Raw genomic sequence first — 23,153 nt, 5'->3', positions numbered from 1 at the left:
ATTGAACGACCAGGGGGGTCTCACACTCATTTAAGCGGTCTCAGCTAGGTTTTCACTGTATATTTTGAATATCCAACTGGCACTTTGGGCGCTCCGTAAACATGAAAGACATGTAGTGTACCCAAATTCCTTTTAGTCACGTTTGTATCTACCTATTGACTAGATGTCTGCTTAATATTAGGCAGATTGAAAGATCAGGGGGCTATCACCATTGCCCTGTGCCCTTTGTCCTAAAATTTTGATAATTTTTAACTGAAAAGTGACAATATAAGCCCTCCATAGATATCGAATATAACAATATTCTGGGAAATCCTTCTAATACAACCTTTATATATACAGAGTCAATAATTTAATTAAATTTTATGGACATTGAACGACCAGGGGGGTCTCACACTCATTTAAGCGGTCTCAGCTAGGTTTTCACTGTATATTTTGAATATCCAACTGGCACTTTGGGCGCTCCGTAAACATGAAAGACATGAAGTGTACCCTAATTCCTTTCTGTCACGTTTGTATCTACCTATTGACTAGATGTCTGCTGAATATTAGGCAGATTAAAAGATCAGGGGGCTATCACCATTGCCCTGTGCCCTTTGTCCTAAAATTTTGATAATTTTTAACTGAAAAGTGACAATATAAGCCCTCCATAGATATCGAATATAACAATATTCTGGGAAATACAACCTTTATATATACAGAGTCAATAATTTAATTAAATTTTATGAACATTGAATGACCAGGGGGGTCTCACACTCATTTAAGCGGTCTCAGGTAGGTTTTCACTGTATATTTTGAATATCCAACTGGCACTTTGGGCGCTCCGTAAACATGAAAGACATGAAGTGTACCCAAATTCCTTTTAGTCACGTTTGTATCTACCTATTGACTAGATGTCTGCTGAATATTAGGCAGATTAAAAGATCAGGGGGCTATCACCATTGCCCTGTGCCCTTTGTCCTAAAATTTTGATAATTTTTAACTGAAAAGTGACAATATAAGCCCTCCATAGATATCGAATAAAACAATATTCTGGGAAATCCTTCTAATACAACCTTTATATATACAGAGTCAATAATTTGATTAAATTTTATGGACATTGACTGACCAGGGGGGTCTCACACTCATTTAAGCGGTCTTAGCTAGGTTTTCACTGTATATTTTGAATATCCAACTGGCACTTTGGGTGCTCCGTAAACATGAAAGACATGAAGTGTACCCAAATTCCTTTTAGTCACGTTTGTATCTACCTATTGACTAGATGTCTGCTTAATATTAGGCAGATTGAAAGATCAGGGGGCTATCACCATTGCCCTGTGCCCTTTGTCCTAAAGTTTTGATAATTTTTAACTGAAAAGTGACAATATAAGCCCTCCATAGATATCGAATATAACAATATTTTGGGAAATCCTTCTAATACAACCTTTATATATACAGAGTCAATAATTTAATTAAATTTTATGGACATTGAACGACCAGGGGGGTCTCACACTCATTTAAGCGGTCTCAGCTAGGTTTTCACTGTATATTTTGAATATCCAACTGGCACTTTGGGCGCTCCGTAAACATGAAAGACATGAAGTGTACCCTAATTCCTTTCTGTCACGTTTGTATCTACCTATTGACTAGATGTCTGCTTAATATTAGGCAGATTAAAAGATCAGGGGGCTATCCCCATTGCCCTGTGCCCTTTGTCCTAAAATTTTGATAATTTTTAACTGAAAAGTGACAATATAAGCCCTCCATAGATATCGAATATAACAATATTCTGGGAAATCCTTCTTATACAACCTTTATATATACAGAGTCTATAATTTAATTAAATTTTATGAACATTGAATGACCAGGGGGGTCTCACACTCATTTAAGCGGTCTCAGGTAGGTTTTCACTTGTCTATATATTTCTTTTTGGGGCATTCCATAAATATTTCTATTTATAATTCATAATGTTTTCTAGAGTTAGTGGTTTTTCTTTTTGTTTAAAGAAATATCATGTATAAAAGTAAATCTTTGAAGTTGTTTTATTGACAACAATATATATTATATAAAGACAAATATGCAACATAGAAAAGGGTTTATATTCGAGGACAACGAGAACTTACAACAGCTTGGAGAGGTCATTTTACGATTTCCTACGTATCTTATCAGTCATTATAACTATGAAAATCATGTTTTTAATGTTATCAAGTATTTCTTTTTTTTCAAGATTTTCAACAATTTTTTGAATATCCAACCGACTGCTAGCAGCCGGTTGGATATTGAATATCGAATATCGAATAACGAACCGGCTGCTAACTTCACATACATTATAAAATTACCTGAAGTATAGATGGTAAAACCAGTTCAGGAAAACCAATCTTATGAGCATGGATGTTAAAATGGTCCATAAACAGTTCATATAACTGGTCAATGATGCCATCCTGAAAAATAATGTTAGAGTTACCTTTCTTTGTACAGACAATACTCAAAACAAAACTTGCAGTTTTAAAAAAAAATAACACATATTCCATTTTTTTTTCCCGATTTATAATATTTAATAATATATACATTACTCAGTGATAAATAATGAGAGTAGTTTTGACTATTATGTTTTTTACTTTCTAAGGTTTGTTATTTACATATAGATACTGCTGTATTAAGATTTTTTTTTATAGTTGCTAAGCTTAGAATCCTTTCAGTGTATATAGTGATGATGTGTTTTAAGGTTGTTTCTTCATAATGTGCTGTTTTATTTATTTATTCAGACTGTGTGTTTAATTTCTATTGATAAAATGTTAACATTAAGTTTGTGACGAAATAAAAGAATTCTAAATATGTAGTATTTCAGGGTTTTTACTCAGTTTGGAGGTTAACAAATGCAGATCAATTTAATAGTAGATATATCTTTGCCTCTTTAATATAATAAAAAATATTTAAAAAAAAAATTGTATTTTGTTTATTTATCTCAATTAACAAGACTATAAATCAACATATCTAGATCTGAGACAAGGAGTTCAGGTTCATGTTTCATAAAAATTATACCAGAATCATCTTCAATAGGTATAAAAAGAACTATTAATTATGAATAAGAAATATGTATGTACTGTTGTGTAACAATGTATGGGTATAGTTTTGAGTGAAATAGTTTGCTGTTGTAATGGAAAATAGTGCTTATTATGATGAGGGTTTTTTTTTTTTTTTTTTTTTTTTTTTTATTAATACTGTAATTCATTATCATTATTCATGGGATACAATTTTTTGCGGATTTCATGGGTACATGTGTGCCACCTAAAGTACACATTGGTTTATATTATGCAGACTTTGACAAAACCATAAAATTCAAATACAATCCACAAAAATACAAACTAAGTTAAATCCAAGACAAGAAGTGAATCCACATAATTTATTACTCAGGAATAAAATTTTACATGTTCATCTAATTCTATAAGATGGTCGATCTAAAAATAAGTTGAATGTTAGAACAAATGTTCATTATTATAGATTATTGATAATATCTAAGTTTAAAACCAAATTGTAAAATGCTCATTATATAGAATATTGTTGAACCATCAAAATATTTTGTCAAATTATCTTGAAAACAACTCAGACTTTATTATAATCAGGGGGTAGAAAGTTCTCTAATGTCCTACTAACTTTGATGGAGCCCGATAATTCAAATAAATTATAATTCAATTCAATTATAAAAAATAATTTAAAAAATTGGTTACCTTAAAGGATTTCTCTACCAGCTGTGCTTTAGATAACTTCAGAATACAGGCAAAATTTAATGGTTTAAAACTGATACTTTTATGCTTCTTGTTGAAGTCTGTCAGCTCAAAAACCTGCAAATAAATATTTTAAATACATTGTTTATTTTTTTTCAAAAAGTCAAAACACAACGAGTTATCTCCCTTATAAATTCTAATTTTATGGTAAAGTATCACAAAGTCAAAACACGAGTTATCTCCCCTATAAATATAAATTATATGGTTTTAAAAGTATCACTAAGTCAAAACATGAGTTATCTCCCTTATAAATGTTAATTATATGGTAAAGTATCATTAAGTTAAAACACAACGAGTTATCTCCCCTATAAATATAAATTATATGGTTTTAAAAGTATCACTAAGTCAAAACATGAGTTATCTCCCTTATAAATATTAATTATATGGTTAAGTATTACTAAGTCAAAACATGAGTTATCTCCCTTGTAAATATTAATTATATGGTAAAGTATCTCTAAGTCAAAACACGAGATATCTCCATTATAAATATTAATTATATGGTAAAGTATTACTAAGTCAAAACATGAGTTATCTCCCTTGTAAATATCAATTATATGGTAAAGTATCTCTAAGTCAAAACACGAGATATCTCCATTATAAATATTAATTATATGGTAAAGTATCTCTAAGTCAAAACACTAGTTATCTCCATTATAAATGTTAATTATATGGTAAAGTATCACTAAGTCAAAACACGAGTTATTCCCTTGTAAATATTAATTATATGGTAAAGTATTACTTAATCAAAATACGATTTATCCTTATAATAAATGTTAGTATCACAAAGTCAAAGAACAAGGAGTTATCTCCCTTATGAATTAAAGTCATGAAAAATGACTGATCTCCCTTCTTTGACAAATGATTTATTAAGCATAAAAAAGGAGAGCAAAATGTTTGGTTATTTTTTTTCCTGGATAAGAATTGAGCAAGTCCCAAAAGAGCAAAAGATGCATGCAAGCAAAACATGGAGTGATCTCTCCTTTCTTTTATACAAGCCAGTTATTTGTTTCAAACTCAGATTGTTTCCATTTCTACTATTTCATTTTGTATCATTTCTACTATATCATTATGTATTATACTATTTTGTACTAATAATAAATTGTCCATTTGTATTTTTTGTACTATCATTTTGGTTCAAATTAGTTTGAAATTTTTTATCAAAATAAACGGTGATGAGAATCAAGTAGGCAACCAAGTTTACCTATAATAATTTTGGTCAAAAGAGCTCTTATTTTTGAAGCCCTATTATTTTACCAATGTATAGCAATTAGGATCCAGAAGGTACCAAAGCACACAGAAGACAGATACTTGAGGGTATCATAAAGTAAAGACATTTTTTATTCAAGAACTTTTGAAACTTTGATAATTTGTGAAAAGGACACTCCTCGATGAAATGATGAAGGCACAATTCATAGATAACCCTTATATCAATTAGCACAATGTGAAAATTGTCAATCATTGATGGATACCTTATTAAGTTATGATCAGTTAATAATCTATACGTTATAATATATCATATGTGAACTAATACATTTGTCTTGTATGCACATTATATATAATTAATTACGAGTGCTAATAAAAGCAGTTTATAAAAAATAAATTTGCAACATTTATTGACAAAAATATCAACAGGAATGGCATTGTCATTGAAAAATAACAGCACAAAATCACATTTCTGCTATAATTATCTCTAATCTGACATGACCTGTTTGTAAGACATTGTTTTCATATTAAACGAATAAAAAAAATTTGCAAGATAACTTCAATTAAAAAAAACCCAAAATACACGTTATAAATGCATACAACCAACACAAATAATTCAGGAACACTAAGTGCCGAATATTTGAAAGTTACAGATGCTTTTATGTTTTTTTTAAGTTGCAAGATGGGAACAATATATATGTTTCTGGTTGCAAGAGCTATATGATCAGATAGGACATGAACGAAAAATGGCCAAATCCAATAAGACAGAAATGCAAACACAGTACAAAAAGCCATAAACACACTACTTCATATGTCTTTCTCTTAATTGTCCAGAATAGTGTTCTTTATAGCAAACATATCTCCGTTGACTTTCTCATCATAGATTGCTGTTAAGGTAATTGAACTTCTTACTACTTATGTTAATTTAAGTCTACATTGTAACATAATGTTTAAGATGTACAATGATATATGGGACATTTTATTCACAAAATAACTATAAAACATCTCAAGGTAAATTAATATGGTAAAAAGATAATTTATGTTGCACCCTACTGTGTTATAACAAGGTACAAAAGGACAACCTTGAACACCAGGAATCCTACTGTACAATCAAGTATAAAAGAGGCAACCTTAGGAATCAGGAACCCTCCTTAACAGATAGGTACAAAATACAACCTTGATGTATGTCATGTCTCACATCAATAGTGACAAAGTCATTCATGAATAAACCCGTTAAGATACTGTTAATGATGGCTCCGCTGGTGATATTTATCAAAATTTGATGTAAGTTTTACACAATCAGGCAACTGGATGATTTAATCAATCTACGGTATCACACATATGCACAAGCATGCAGAAAACTGCACAGTATGGTGCAATCATTGAAAGTGGAGAAACTCTATCATTATAGGGAGAGTCAAACAAAAGACACCTTTCCCAAGGTTATTTTCTTTTCAATTTTTATAGCTGTAGCATCTTTTCAACCTTGCACAAGATGTTTGGAAAACCTCCAGAAAAAAGGTGAACGCCTTCTTCCCATTCTAATATTTTATCTACAAGTTATAGTAATTCTTTTGTAATATATTGATATATTTATTTTTATTGATGAATTGGTGAATGGAAACGACTTTTTTGTGACCTTAGTGTGAACGAAAGTGGCAATTTATTTAGAAGCAGATGGAGTTAAATTATTACTAGATTTAAAAAAGAATATTTTAAAGGAAACAGAAGAATTTAACCGTTCAACCAATGGAATTTTAATTTTTGCTAAAGTTTTGATAATAACAGTGAAATGTACCAAGTTTTGATAATAAGAGTGAAATGTACAGAGATTTTATAGTGTACGTAACCTGTCAAATTTTATAATCAATAAAATCTTACGGGAGCTTTTAAAGTTATCTTTCTTCCAGTCGCTATGCTAATGAATAGGTGGAATTTGGAAGATACGTGTGCATCATGAATATATGTGTTTTCTTTTTTTCATGCTTTTCCCATCACAATTGGTTAGGGGGATAGTGATTGCTTTGTCCACCAGTAAAGCGTTTGAGTGTCTGAAAGTCAAACGAACGTTTTCATGATGACTAAGGCAAAAATGAAAGGCTTTCAAGATTGCAATGTCCTGATGAAGGTAGAAATCAAGAAAAAAGCATCTGAGACAAATCAAATGTACCCAGTATAGTGTGCATTTTAAACATTATAGACGCTGCACGAATATTGATGCTTGTAGTGCAACTATAGATTATACTTTAATCGATGTCTAGTCAATAAGCTTAACATGAGCTGGTATTATGTATGTTTCCTGGTTGGCTAAAGGGTGTGGGAATTAAAAAAAAATTTCTCAAGACCAATGAAACTCTTACTGAATTTTTTGCTGTTGAATTTCTTGTCTATGCCCACTGCATCTAAATGTGTTTGAGATACAGGGCAAATTTGAACTTGTCTCGGGATATTGCCCACATGCACTCAAAGACCTACGAAATCACGAAGAAAGGAAGTCCAAGTTCACCATCAAGAGTTTATAGCATAAAACTATCTCAAGACATCACCACGTGCAGACACATGTAAACAAACAAACAAAAACGACATCCCCACAGTGATAAACAGGTACACAAACAAACAAACAAAAAGACATCAACACGTGCATACACAGGAACAAATAATAAAAAAAAGACATCCCACGGTCATACTCAGGTACACAAACAAACAAAAAAAGACATCACCACGTGCATACACAGGTACACAAACAAACAAAAAAGGCATCACCACCAAGATTACGTAAACATCTGCTACCTGACGGGGTTAGCTATAACTTTATCCACGGAATAGGCAGCCATTATCAGAAATACTCATCATCTGTTTGTGATGAAGATGATACTGCATTTGTCATGGTATTATTATGATTAAAACTTCTTTAAGTACATACATCAAATATATTATACAATTAATTGTTTATTTGTGACTAATAATGACAGAATCATATTTTTAATGAAAAATTATTATCGAAGATAAAAACCAATCTTCAGTATCCGGCGTCCACAAATTATGAAACATGGTTTTGACCGTGGAGTGAAAAAAATATTGGTTCTGTAACGTCCAGCGGCAAATATATCATGCATGTTCACGAAGATGGCCGTTCACCATCAGATATCAGTTCATATATGTCATATATACAATTCATTATTGTTTAAAGTCAAGTCAAGTTACCTGAAAACCATAAATATCAAGGTGTATAGTATATTAATTCAAGATTTTTATGAAGGTGAAATTACACAATCTCTGACGTCCTCACAAGTAACCTTTATTTAGACATGTTTGAAAAATGACACCATAAATACAGGTGCGCCAAAATATTGCCCCTTAGGCAAACAACCAAAATGACCTAGTACAACTCACTGATTGGTTCATTCAACAAATTTACCGACGGAGAAGTAGGTGTTTTATCAATCGGAATATGGGTCAGTGTGCCAGACATCGAACTTGAATGACTTTAAGAAAAAATTTCCTTCACTTTAATCTTTACCCCTGGAAGTTCCAAGGTCAAGTTTAAACAAAGGAAATTACAGATGAGAGATCAAGCAGAGAATTATGTATATCATCACTCAACATATGACAAAAGATGAAAACGTTGACAGGAAGTGTGCATTAATTCCCAACAAATGAATAAGTTAACAATATCGCTACTAAAAGTTTCCATTCACAATACGACAATCCTGTGTTCAGACACAAAATACATTGAATGAAAAAAGACCATTGTTTAAAAAAAACTGAAATTAAATACACGTGGGTTATCGCATGTCAATTTAATGAAAACTGATTTAATCCCCAGGAGAGACACCCGGGAGAGTTTTTATTCTGGGTTATCAAAATAACCTTGCATCGAAACGTCATATCTAATATTGAAATTAATATTCCGTGGATTTTTAAACTCGCATCGACCTGTCACTACAGCATTTTATCTGAGCTTTCGACCTGTTTACTACATTTCATCCGAGCGCCAGAATCTTAGAGAGACGAAACGAGCGTCTGGCGTTCCAAACTATTATCTATTAGTTTTCACTAGTTAATTGGAAAAAAGATATGGTCCTTTCTATCAAATCTTTATCTTATTTTATAGGCGTATTTTATAACAATCACTCTAAGTTATGGTTGGCAGAATTTGTAACATTATATACTTTATAGTTTTGGGGTAGGTATTTTGGTACATAAAATCTCATATGTATCACATAAATCTGTATTGTTTTTTTAGGTATGACTAATAACCTATATTTTTTGTAAAATCATCCAAACAGTAAATAAAGCCTTGCATATTTACATACAGAGAGTGATTGATAATAACCAACTATGAATGAACTATTCTCTGTGGATGAAGTCATAAGAGATGAGTGATTCATCGTCGAATTATTCCTCAAGTATCGACCTGGAATTCAGTTCTGATAATACAGGTGTGAATATATAAAGAAAAAACTTCTCCAAAAATGATTCGAAATAATTTAATTGAATAGGAAAAGAAAAGCGGTAGCTATAGGTTTGACAAAAAGAAGATCCAAAATAGTTTACACTTGTTTTCCTGAAGACAGATTTTTTCCATTTCAAAATGATGGAAAACTGATTTTCACAACGAACAATGAACATTTGTATATTAAGCCAAGTATTATAGTTCATTGTGTAAATATAAACAAGTAGTATCAGAAAACAGAAAATCGTCACTTTAACATTTTCTTGTCAATTGACTATGAATTTTTTTTTCACCAAACCTTATTAATTTTTTACCATAATACCGAGGCACAGATAGCTTAATTTTTTTTTATGTTTTATATTTCATAAACCGTGGCGTTTCGTCAAGAACGCATTCGCACAAAATGTTAGTCACATTACTACAGTACTACCAGTCACCGAGAATGGTTTGTAAGTAGAGAGTAGTTCATCCGAATAATGTTTTTTGTTTACTTTCTCATATAAAAATGTTCTGATACAACATCCGGGTTACGTCACTTACACCAGGATACAAACAAAACGGTCACTCCGACTCAATGAGAAATTCTACAAACTCAAAAAGCGTGAATAAGGTCCAGCATGTGACCACAATGGGATTGTAGTGTTAATTGTATCGATCATCGACTGATATACACCAAATATATGTATGACAAAGTGAAATGTGTTGATTTTACTTTTGACTGATAGTGAATTCGTATGTTCTTAAGAGCAATCACATTGTATTTTTGCATGTGTATAATAATTTTGGTTCGTTATGAAACAGGTAATGCCGAAAATCTGACATTTCAGGGGCGGATGCAGGAATTTTCGAAAGGGGGGTGCTAACCCAGGGCAAAGGAGGGGGGTGCAAAACATATGTCCCGATACAAATGCATTGATCGGCAAAAATAAAGGGGGGTGCGCACCCCCGGAACCCCCCCTCTGGATCCGCCACTGCATTTCTTGAAGAAAACACAGTTTATGTGGCATAATGTGTGTAGTACTGTAAGAGTCGTATTTTGCAACTTACGCTAAATCCGTTCTGAGCTGTGCCGATTGTAATTTGAGTTTAAGGAATTGTTATTTATATATGTCAAATCAACCAGCTTTAAACAATAATTGATTGTACTCTTCAAATGCCCCCTTTTTGAAATTTTGAATCAGTTATCTCGACACTGATATAACAGTGTCGTTATTATCCCCAATATCTCTATACTGTTGTTGCCACGTGGTTCTTTGACCGAGTCGAGTTTGACATTTTTATTAACTCGAATAATTCAAGCCCTTTCCGTGTCCGATTTTCTCCCACACAAGGATGTAGCCATCGTAGATCAGCGGAATATAACGACTGAATTATTCGGGTTACATTTTTATCAATCTTTTTTTTTTAGACACAACCAAAGCAGGAGTGATATCATGCACTTCAGGGGGGAAAGAATATATAGCTTCGATCTTGATGACCATTGCTCAGCGTTGATTATAAGTTTATATTGAATGTCAGTAAATAATAACCTAATCATCACCAGTTTTTGGTGGGGTTTGTGTTGTTTATTCTTTAGTATCTATGTTGTGTCATGTGTACTATTGTTTGCCTGTTTGTCTTTTTCATTTTTAGCCATGGCGTTGTCAGTTTATTTCGATTTATGAGTTTGCCTGTCCCTCTAGTATCTTCGGTCCCTCTTTTTTAAGCTTAAAATACGGACATTTGAGATAATAATCGAATCTCATTTTATTGGGGACCAACTTTTACGTTACCATGAACAAGCTTTAACGGTTCATATCAATAGTTCACTATAGGGTTCTAACATCCGCCTATGTAGTCTTCTAAGGACTAATTAAAATTAATGCAGTTGTTTTGATATGTGCATGCACTTGTATCATTCTTACACTAAAGCAGTTTGGAAAATAATTTCTAGATAATGTCCGGGTTACGTGACCTACGTCATGAAACACGGAAGTATGTTCCATATTTTCACGTCCATTTAATGCCTTTAATGGAAAGACACGTTCAAAGATGTATACTTTTAATGATAATATACTTTACAATGGTTGCGATGGATTATAAATCAATTCGGTTTATTTGTTACTTTAAAAACTAGACATAGTGAGATTGTAAACTATAAAATATGTCTAGATTAAATAAAAATCTTTGCACTACAATGAACCATTGCAAAATCTATTTTCTAATGATTCAAATCTGTGCAGCACCATTCTCTGGCAATGTTTTTTTTTGTGGGTGGAGAGGGGTCATTTCAGACAATGCCCTTCAACCACAGAAAGTCACAAAGAGGTAGTCAGAGGTCATTACAATCTCGGACTATCCGATATCATACCTCATACCAAACGCGTCTGAATGTTATATATATGACCCAACCATGAACATCTGCCAAACAGGCATTGTTTTACAGCAAAACTTTAAAATATTATCTTTCTAACACACAAATAAGTCCAGTATATATGCCATGGTAATTCTGATCCCATCTATTAGACCTAAGTCTCAATAGACCTGATCCTACAAATTAGACCATGCTTCCCATAGACTTGATACCGCCTATTGGTATCGGATATGTTTCTTACGTCGTAACTACAATCCCCTTCCCTGTGATGAATGTGACCTACCGAAATAGATTATTTACCGGATGTGTTATAACATAAACAACACGACGGGTGCCACATGTGGAGTAGGATCTGCTTTCCCTTCCGGAGCACCTGAGATCACTCCTAGTTTTGGTGGGGTTCGTGTTGCTTATTTGTAGTTTTTTATGTTGTGTCATGTGTTCAATTGTTTGTCTGTTTGACTTCTTTTATTTCTTAGCCAGGCGTTTTCAGTTTCTTTTCGATGTATGAGTTTGACTGTCCCTCTGGTATCTTTCGTCCCTCTTTTAGACCTAACTCCCAATAGATCTGATATATACTACTTATAGACCCTCTTTTAACATTTAGAAATATATTAGACCAATCACGATTTCGGGTAGAACCAATCGTATGTAAGTGTCATTTGTCAGTGAACAGTTTGTATCCCAGAATTATACCAACCAAACAAATTACCTAGATATGGAAAAAATTTCAGGAATCGGAATTTCTATTAACAGTGAGGTATAGGGGGCATCTCAAAGATCGTCGGGCAACTATAAAAAAAGTGTTGTTTTGATTAATAGTTCCACGATGATCTGTGATATGCCCGATGGCCGATGCCCCTTCTCCCTTATAATTGATAGAGGTGTCGATTCCTGTAAATAGATGAATATACTCAGATGATGAAGATTTGGGGAAAATAAATATAAACATAACAAAAATTTCTCAATGTTAAATATCTAAATGTGAATAATAAATTAAAAGTACATATATTTAAATTGTTTTTCATATTTGTGGGAACGGCATACTAATTATAGCTTTTTGTGTCTATTTTAAGATGAAATAAATGTCAACTGTCTGTTTTGTAACATTTTTTGTCATGTATGACAACGTCTTCGGTCGACACGGTGATGTTCTTTCTACCGTGTGGTTATGTTCTTTAGCAATGTACATATATGTAAAAAGAAACTATATATTTAATGGTTTATATTAGTCATATAGATGACTAGACCAAATTTAGATATCATTTGGCCGTTTAAGGTTAAATCCGAGGTTAAAACGTTCCTTTGTACTTTAAATGGTCACTTGCTATCTAGTGGGAATTTATTGTGCGTGGTATGACTACATTCTAATAAATGTGAATTCGAAAGAAAAATAAACGAGTCTTTATGGAAAAGATTTTTTTTTCTCCACATCCAAAATTTTAAGTTTTACCGTTTACATAAATGTTGTTGAAGAAAAAAATACAAAATGCGTTGGTGAAAAAATATATGCTATTAATAACATAAAGTTTCTAATAATTCATCAAACATACTTTTGACGTCAATGCACACACATATAATATATATATTACTAGAACACACCCGTGATATTACAGGTCCGTGACTGATTAAAGTATATAACTATGCGCAAGCCTTATTTTAGTATAAGTATAGTCATCTGATAAAGTCATGCCGATTATAAGATACACAGTTTTTCTCTGCTTTCAAATCTTTCTGTTTGAACCCGTCGAACTGGAAGTTATCAATTATTGGTAATATTAATTATTTGGAAAACAAAAGGTCCTGGAATGGAGTATTTTTTAATCAACAGCATTGTCCTATATTAGTTGTCCTCTAACAAATTGAAGTGCATATTGTCTATTAATTCTGAATACACCGTTTGGTGGTGCGCCTGTCAGATGCGGAACGTACAGATAAGGTAATAGGTAACAGGTGAATATACTATTGGTATCGGTATCGGACTCGACCCGGAACTTCTTAATTATTGGCAATATTAATATCGTGGAAAACAAAGGGGCCTGGAGTGGTGTAATTTTAAATCTACACCTTTGTACTATATAAGTTATATATAAAGTTGAATTCTGTGATTCGTCGTTTTTACGTGATGACGGCTGACAAATTGGACCTCGTAATTTTAGTATTATAGATACGTCAATAAAATTATGTTTTCGTGTTAAGTGTCTTTTATCTATTTTTAATACAATACAATTGAGAATGAAATGAGGAATGTTTCAAAGAGACATTAATACAGCCAAAGAGCAGAAAACATTCAGAAACAGTCAAACTGTATCTAAACTTTGTGCTGAAACTCAAAAACCATCAACAAATTAACTTGATCCAATGACAATAAGTTCTCAGAGCTTAAAGTATTCAAAGATCTATAGGAATTAAGGCAAAGATTTAAAGACTTTTTAAAGAAGAGACAAGCTAGTATATAGTTTTTATCTGCCACAGGGTTCAGAGAAAACTAGAAAAATATTACATAGGCTGTATTATTTTCAAAAACAGAATAATCTTTTGATTAATACACGTATCGGACGCAATCTATAACTTATTCAAAAAATTTGTGTAAACAAACACGACAGCTTGTGCTTTACAATGAATGTGGTGACACCTTGGAACACCTACGCAATCTACATACATTTTATATCGCTAACAATATCAATATTTTATACCATCAATATTTAATGAGTTTTTCAAAGTACTTTTAACATGTCGGCCAGCAATTAAGTAAATTACCTACTCAGGGGCAAAATGTATTAAAAGTTCATACGTATCTAATAAAATAACTAAAATTAAAGCCCGTCAGTTTAGTTATAAAAACTTCAACAAAAAGGCTGTGTAAAAGAACAAGTTCAAGCTATACCAAGGTTAACAGAAACATTTTTTGCTGACCTTAAACACTAGGAATAAAATAAATAAAAATACCGAGTACACGTCCGTGAGACTCCAATAAAAAAGAAGAATTATTCATTTATTTCTGGTTTCTCTCTGGTAGATTTTATTTTTCAATAGTTATATATATATATATATATATGTTAATCTTCAGATACAATTGCGTTAGAAGTAATACTTTTCTTTAAAAATATAATGGTCTTCATTTATGCCTCGTATAATTTTGTATTTAATAAAAGAAGTGGAGACTTGATTTATAGTGTAATGGTTTAGCTGTCAAATGGTATAGTTCATAAACAGGAACATGTATTTGTTCATTTGTATTACTTGGAGAGACCTTTTTTACTTCTCTCTGCTTTTTCGATTTAAATTTACGGTCAAAACATTATTTCTATGAATACCATTGAAGACCTTTGTAGTTTGAAGTTGGGTGGAATTATCTGGTTTCAGTACAGTTGTAATGCGTTGTTGTTAAGAAATGTTGCTGGGTAAATAGAAGTATTATAATACATAACACGACTAACTGTATTCACAGGACATTTACTTATCATAAAATAATTCTTCAATTAAATGTACAAATGTTGTTAGATTAAAATTGACACGTACATCTGGTTAAACATTGGAATAGCCTTGCTGATGTGAGACAAGTTAACAACTTATCATGGGACAAAACAGCTATGGCCCATTGAAGATGACACTTCAGCATCGTGTATTTATAAAATAGTGAGAAAAGAGGCAAGCTTTTTATGAAGCTATAACTTGATCACTGCAGACAAGATATATGAGGCATATCGACTATCGTATACTTAGTATCTGAATGGAACAATACGTCAAGGCATGGGATCTTTACCAAATATTTTCATTCATGAAGAAATACATATTCGGGACAAAGTGCCAACATCTGCATGGCATAACGTCACATGATCTGACGTAAAATCCCGCCTTCATCATGATCACCAGATGTCGCCACTTTATGTCAGCCATAGAACGTTAGCCTTTGATCAGACTTTTATTATTACTTCTTACCACATACAATACAACATCTTGTCTAACATGTACCACGCATTTTACAAATAATGTAAAATATCCTTAAATCTTTATGTTAATGTTACATTATATACAAATATTTCTGTTTTTGTTGTTGTTGTTTTAAGTTGGGAGGAAGTGTTTGATAGTTAGTCGACTTGTTGTTTTTTTGTAATATTTATTCCTCAAGTTTTGTGTCCCTCCCCGGAGTGTTCGTTTGGTTTTTTTTGGTATTGCGTTATTTTTTCGAGGAGATTAATATTTCCGTGAACGCAATAGTATGTTCGAGCTTGAATTTTCAAGGATTTGACCATTATTTTTTGTTGTCATTATTCAAATGACCAAAAAATATACATACTTAACTAATAATGCTATTTCTACGCTTCTTACTTAGGCAGTTGACTTTTTTCAATTATATTTGGAAAGGTGACTTATTTTAATACTATTTGGAAGACGGCACGTTTCTTCTCTCTTATAACTGACTGCTCGTATACTTGACAACACCAAACACTTGGTTGAAAATACGAACTTGCGGAGAACAATGGGATAAACAAATCTTCACAATTAATATATTTATAGTTTATCGCGAATATTTTACAAAATTTACCTTTGATCTTGCTGACTGATAATTTCCTTTCTAAACGGAGTCAAGTGATATGCAAAATTATCGCTAGAAACAAATACAGCACGTGCACGTTGCCAATGAATTAACAACGTTGTCATATTAGGTAAAATAGCGATAAACAAATTATCATTGGTCATCTCAACTAAATTGCTTTTCTCACTTTCGCCGTTCCGGCTCAAGCGAGAAAATCAAATTCGTTAAGAAATCTATAAATATAAAAATAAATAAATGTTGTATAATTGTCAGTGTAACAACTCCCCACCAGAGACCAAATGACATAGAAATTAACAACTATGGGTCATCTTACAATGAGGGTGATCTAAATTTTGAGACTTTTCTTTCATAAAATGCCAAGTAAAATGATTTCTCTATATGTGCCTTTTGGTGCTGCCTCAATGAGTATTTTCCACATTTAATTCTATACTAATATCGATAAAAATGTACAGCTACACATATTACCATATTGAGGGAAACTGTCGACTAATAAACTCATAAACCTACTTACACTGATATAGTATTAAACTATTATATTATTCTGTCTCGACAAACAATGATACGCCCTAGTTAAGCCTCAAGAAAACGCGATATAACCCATAACTGTAACAATGTTTTAATTGTTGTGGTAGTAACAGTGGATGCATCTGAGATGTGGGTATCCCGGTTACCCACCTTTGCCATGCCGTTAGGTCACCCAACGTTTTGGTGTGGTGGTAATAGTGGATGCATCTGAGATGTGGGTACCCCGGTTACCCAGTTTTGCCATGCCGTTAGGTCACACAACGTTTTGGTGTGGTAGTAATAGTGGATATCACTGTAACAACGTTTTGGTGTGGTAGTAATAGTGGATATCACTGTAACAACGTTTTGGTGTGGTAGTAATAGTGGATGCATCTGAGATGTTGGTACCCCGGTTACCCAGCTTTGCCATGCCGTTAGGTCACCCAACGTTTTGGTGTTGTAGTAGTAATGGATGCATCTGAGATGTGGGTACCCCGGTTACCCAGCTTTTCCATGCCGTTAGCTCACCCAACCCACTTATAATAAAAGTACGTAGATATAGTACGAATTTCATTGAAACAAATATCCACCAAATTTCAAATGAATTGGATATAAACAATTATAAGCCTCCGTACGCCCATCAACAATGAGAATAACTCATGCTGTATGTATTGTCGGCTTCAAAAGGCCCAGGCTGATTCATTTATACTAGTAACTGATTGAGTGAAAACTGTTTTACAATGCACCAGCAAGCAATATAAAAAAGAAGATTTGGTATGATTGCCAATGAGACAACTCTCCACAAGAGTTCCAATGACACCTATAGTTGATCAGTCGGCCTCCAACAATGATTAAAGCCCATACAAGTTCTCCTTTACTACCACATAAATGAGGATGTGTTTAACGGAGCTCTCTGAAATGGTCATCTATAGAACTGCTACTATACAAGGAATGTATTAGATAATGAATGCACAGACAGTTCATGCTTTTTCGGTATGTTTTCAATTTGTCGAGGAGTTCTGATGCACTTTGCAATATACCGAAAAAGCATGAACTGTCTGCGCATTCATTATAACGTGAAACATTCCGGGCGGAATAATAAAGATTAATCTTATAGTGCACGCCAACGCTAATATTGTTTGTTTGTTATTTTATTAATTACATAAATACTTTTATTTTTTTCGGATACTATACCAATTTAGATTGTATGCCTAAGCAAATAAATGGCAGCGCATTGTTAAAATTGACATTTATTTCACTTCAAAGTGCAGAACTACTTTCATTATTTTATATTATCAACTAATATTTATAGTAACAGTTACCAATGAAAAAAATAACAAAAACAAAAAACAAAAAAATAAAAAATAAAAAGCAAAACAAATTATACTGTTTTGGCCATGGCCTTTTTAAATAAGGTTCAAAGACATAAAACATAGTATATATAGCCTTCATTTCCTGTCGCAATAACTAAAGTTGCTTCTATTCTTTAATTGTGTTTAATTATTTATTTTCAATAAAATCTTACAATGAAATTATCAGGAAGCTGAGGCAATAAAAAAGCGCCAGTCCGCAGAACGTTCACCTATAAACATTGATTGGTTTCCGTATAAGGGTTGGAGACCTATGTGAAATATTTCCCGCCATTAATTACAACAGATTGGACGTCTAGACTGGTCGGTCGATTTTAAAATGATGCAGATTGTGCACATATAAGTTTTCTATTGAATTATTGGAAAAGGATAACTTGATGTTGTGACCAATCTGAACCTATGGTTTATCAAACCATAATCCTATCATTGATCTTTGATTCAATACCAGTTTCTCTATTGACACAACAAGTAGATACACCGCATCTAAACGTGTTGCAGATGGAGAAAGTTAGTAAAAGTCTTAAATCGGAAATGTCATTGATCTAATATCCAAATATGGATTGGTTAGTGATTATTTTTCATTATTTGCTCTTAATAAAAAAATCACACAATGACCAAAAACCGCTAGAGGGTAAAGTTATTATTATCCAGTCGACGTAACCCAGTCTATTAGCAATGGCTGCATTCCACAGATTGTTTCTACAGCTTTTATTTATAATTATTCAGAGATAAGACTATCTCAATTTAACAGGCGTGCATATACATTCTTCCACGAACGCAGAATTCTAATCGTGACTTTATAAATTGTTAAGTGCACAAAAATGCTGTTACTGGATTTTCCTTAGAAAACTGAGTTTAAGGAATTAAACATCGTTAATAAACAAATGACAAAGTTTTCACATTGTTTCTTACAAAATGTAAAAAAAGTGGTGTCTCAGTTGAACGTTCACAGAAAATCCAGATTGATTGATTTCTGTTTGCTTTACGCTCAAAATCCATAGACAAATTGGTCATTAACGATGGAAAAACCATACCCGTAGCCAGGAGAGTCCAACAAACCCCCTTGGGTATTCCTGGCTACGGGCCTGAAAACACACCGAGTCAAACTAAAGGGCGAATCGTACGAACGCGTGCACATGCCATGAACAGAAAGAGCCAGTTTACTGACAACACTACAGAATGCAAATGAGTGTGTTAAGCTACTATATTATAGTTTATATTCAGACGAGACAAAACAAAATGTGTGCACGATGAACATATATGAATATAAGCACAAATAGTCCAAAAATGGACGAAATTCTATAAACGTATTCCATTGCCAAACCATTCAAACATTTGTTTTTATCTACAACAAAGTAAACTTAATAAAATACAACTTTACTAAACTCAGACAATGTTTCACATAACCCCTCAGCCTTTATTTATTTTCTTACTAAAAACGATGTTAAATCTTCATCATTATATTTTTGGCCCGGACAAATAGCAAAATACCGTAAAAAAGATATTTGTCCGGCTTTGCACTTTGTCCGGCTTTGCAAAAGGGGGCTTACAAGCCAATGTTTGGAGAGATACCTATAATAGGTTTATGCATTTATCTTACATGAATCTCGATTATTACGCCTCGAAGACACTGTCTTTAAAAAGAGGGTGACATTTTTATCTGAAAACCTACAATTTCGATAATATGTGCAATAATTTTAAAATACATGTATCAGTTAACAACAATTTTATGGATGTCAGACCATGCTATAGTACATGTATACATCCGAAATTTTCATTTTCTCTCACTGACATATCTATATGCTACCCTTCTTGTTTTTGATCTATACATTGCTATTCAACTATACTACGTGTACATATAAGTTCAGTGCTTTTCTATAAACCATTAACTTTGTCGATGTCAATTGAGATAAAGTGTCTCTGACGCAGGACAAAACAAATACAAACTTTAACAGAAAGTAGTATTATATACCGACATATATATAAAAGATTTCAGATGAATGTGTACTAATTTAGAAGATTTAATTCAATATCTATGGACGCTTATAATTGACGTCATGGAAAATTTATCCACAAGTATTGACTGTATGTACATGTAGGTGGGACCTAACATGCACGTGCATCTATGAAACCTTTTAATATACATCAAGCAGATGCAATATACTTCAAACAGATGCAACTCCATCATTATACAACAGATTGTGACGTATTGCGACGCGTTGGTCTAAACATGGACACCTGGTGAATTTGTAGAAGAGCCGAATATAGGAATAAAATCGTGGCTGATTGTCACTTCTCGAACTGCATGTTATTAGACTTCGTTACACCTGTGTTTAATGTACTAATGACATATATAAATCTAAAACCGGTCAACAATTTTACTTATATTGATTAAGTTTTGAATTTGATTCATGCTAAATCAGACGTTGCCTTTTAAGTATGTTTTACCGAAATATAGCTGGCGAAAATTCAGACGGGGCGCACCCACCCAAAACAAGAAAAGCAATAATTTATAGGCGCAATAATATCTCTTTTTTGGTCGTACAATGATCCTCTTAACTTTTATTTTTAAAACGCTCCCATCCCTTAACATCAAATTGTATATTCGAGTCTGGATATAGTTTAGGGTAGTCCTTAAATAATCCATTCCCAAGGAAAGCAGCGTGTATTCATCCAGAGATGATTGCTGTATAAAAGTACCTTTAAAAAGTACATCGGTGCACAAGAACAAGTATTTTACACGCCAAATTAAGCGAATCGAGGCATTCTGCATGGTGGTACACATTTCGATGGATATCTCTCTGCTTCATTTACTGATTTAGTTCAAGTTACCGCCCAAACATTGAAAATTTGGGGTGTCTGACCTAAATACTCAGACAGATAAAAAATGACCTTATTTCTAAAAATAATTAATGCATTTTAATTAGAACAAAGTAATTTATAGGGCTTACTCTTTACGTTTCTCCAACAGCTCGTGAGAAGCAGATAAGAAATGAGATTTTCGCACGCTAAATTCGTACTCTGATTAAATATTTAAAAAAACAACTTCTAGGTCAATTAAGTATTATAACACATCTAAGGTTCTACTACGTCGTGATATAAGTCAAGAGTGATGGTTTTACTTGATAATTGCATGGTTTGAATTTCGATTCAGTAAAATCATTGACTTCATTATGTCTTCTCAATTGGACAGGACGTGTACTTTTAGTTGTAACCTTATAAAGTCAGGGAGAGTCTCACTTTCGCTTAACCTTAAAGGTAATGGGTTCAGAGGTATAACTTGTTCTCTTTATTGAAAGACTTGTCGTTGCCTAAATACTCACTGAAGGTATATAACTAGTGGCATAACTCGTCAGTTAACGAATGGGAAGTTTATATAGACCAAAACAGAGACCGAATCTGACGGGAGATCTTTTAAATTCTTATACGCCATGAAGTCCAAATATAACATGATCTTATTTATTTCAAAATTGGTAAAAGCATTACAATAAACCAGTGAAGTGGGAGATTTTAAGTCTCACTGAAAAATGAAACGAGTGGGAATTACAAATAATGATAATCGTATCGTAAATGTAGTCAACTAATTAATATGATAACCAAAGGTCCCCATGTACATATATGAGTCTCAAATAGAACCACGGGACTAAAACGGCCGATTTAGTCCAGTAAAGATTGAAATACTTGCAGACGATTCGGGCTGGGTAAATATCTTTTTAAGGATGGGTCAAAATATATGAGTTCAAATGGTTTTATTAATATAGATGAGTTCCTAGTGTGAAAACTATATATATAGTACTGTAGTCTAGTATAACCATAATGTTTTGTTTCTCTTTACTAAGCATCACTGAATATTTAAAATTTCCATTTTTTTGTTTGGTACTAAAGTATTACGGAATCCGCCATCTTGAAGAATTTAAAACCAATCCCTAAACAGACTGCAATTTCTTGAGAATTCTCTACATCTTTTAAATGTCACAGACTATCGATTGAATTGCACAATAATTCCACTTTGATCAAATACCGCACTAGATGCAACAGATTTACAACCACTGATTGAACGAAGCTTAGAATTCTTCGTCTTAGACAAATAATGCATGTATGGAATTGATGAATTATGCAGCGGAGCGGGAAAAAATAAGAACATTGCGTCGAATCTCCTTTGAGTTCGAATTAGAGATTTACAATTAGGTCTAGGATTAGAAAATTACATCAGTTTTAACCATGAATGCAACGTATCCAAACATATAGCAGTACTAGAAAATACCAGTATCATTGGGATCAAATTTAAAAAAAATCAGTCGATTCCACATCAATAGTTCATAGGTACTGAATAGACATGTAATGCATTTAAAACACATGTTAAATTAGATCGATGAATGATTTATATATATGGAAGTGTTTAACGACCTTGACTGGCTTTTCAGCCCTCGCACGGTCGGCTCGGTGCCCGAAGACGATTGTTGAGCATTTAAATATTTTGTGCCGTGGGTCAGGAACGGGTAGCAAAGGACGCCGAATGGAGGCCGCCATCTTGGTTTTGGTGAGTTGTTTTTGGTTTGTTGACTATTTTGGATTTTACTTCTTCACAACGGCTGCTTTCAGGGCCAGTTTGGTCAGCTTGGCAGCCCGCTAGCCTCGATGATGGAGTACTGGTAGATGAATCGTGGACGTAGTTCTAAAGATGACAGGAAGCGTTATCAGGACCCAAGCCGTGAGGCAGGAAAATGAAGGTCGTATCACCCAACAGCCTAGGATACAGCCCTCGGACGTTAATCGGCATGACACTCCCCATAATAGACAATGGTTTTGGAGGCATGTTAACGCGGGTACGCCAACTACTACGTCTCTCTGTACGGCATGGATTGGTTTCTGTCATCTTAGTAGTATGTCGTTGACCATCTAGCAATAAACCCTCATCGAAGATAGCGGGTAAAGGAGAGCTGAC

At 33.1% G+C, this 23,153-nt stretch overlaps 2 protein-coding genes across 2 annotated transcripts in view; both read right to left on the bottom strand.

Annotated features, from left to right (window-relative positions):
• The window catches only part of LOC134693380 (coiled-coil domain-containing protein 115-like), a 483,686-nt gene that overhangs the window by 222,466 nt on the left and 238,067 nt on the right, over nt 1-23,153 (bottom strand). The window lies entirely within an intron of this gene.
• LOC134693635 (nucleolar complex protein 2 homolog) overlaps nt 2,304-23,153 on the bottom strand; it is a 142,109-nt gene continuing 121,259 nt past the window's right edge. The window contains exons 13-14 of the mRNA XM_063554475.1: nt 3,705-3,818; nt 2,304-2,417 (exon numbers count right to left, since the gene is read on the bottom strand). Of these exons, the coding sequence (XP_063410545.1) occupies nt 2,304-2,417; nt 3,705-3,818 (228 nt within the window). The remainder of the gene's footprint in view (nt 2,418-3,704; nt 3,819-23,153) is intronic.

The sequence above is a fragment of the Mytilus trossulus genome, chromosome 12 (assembly GCF_036588685.1).
Source record: "Mytilus trossulus isolate FHL-02 chromosome 12, PNRI_Mtr1.1.1.hap1, whole genome shotgun sequence".
In the NCBI taxonomy this organism is placed as follows: Eukaryota; Metazoa; Mollusca; class Bivalvia; order Mytilida; family Mytilidae; genus Mytilus; species Mytilus trossulus.
This window is presented reverse-complemented; position numbering and strand designations above follow the sequence as displayed.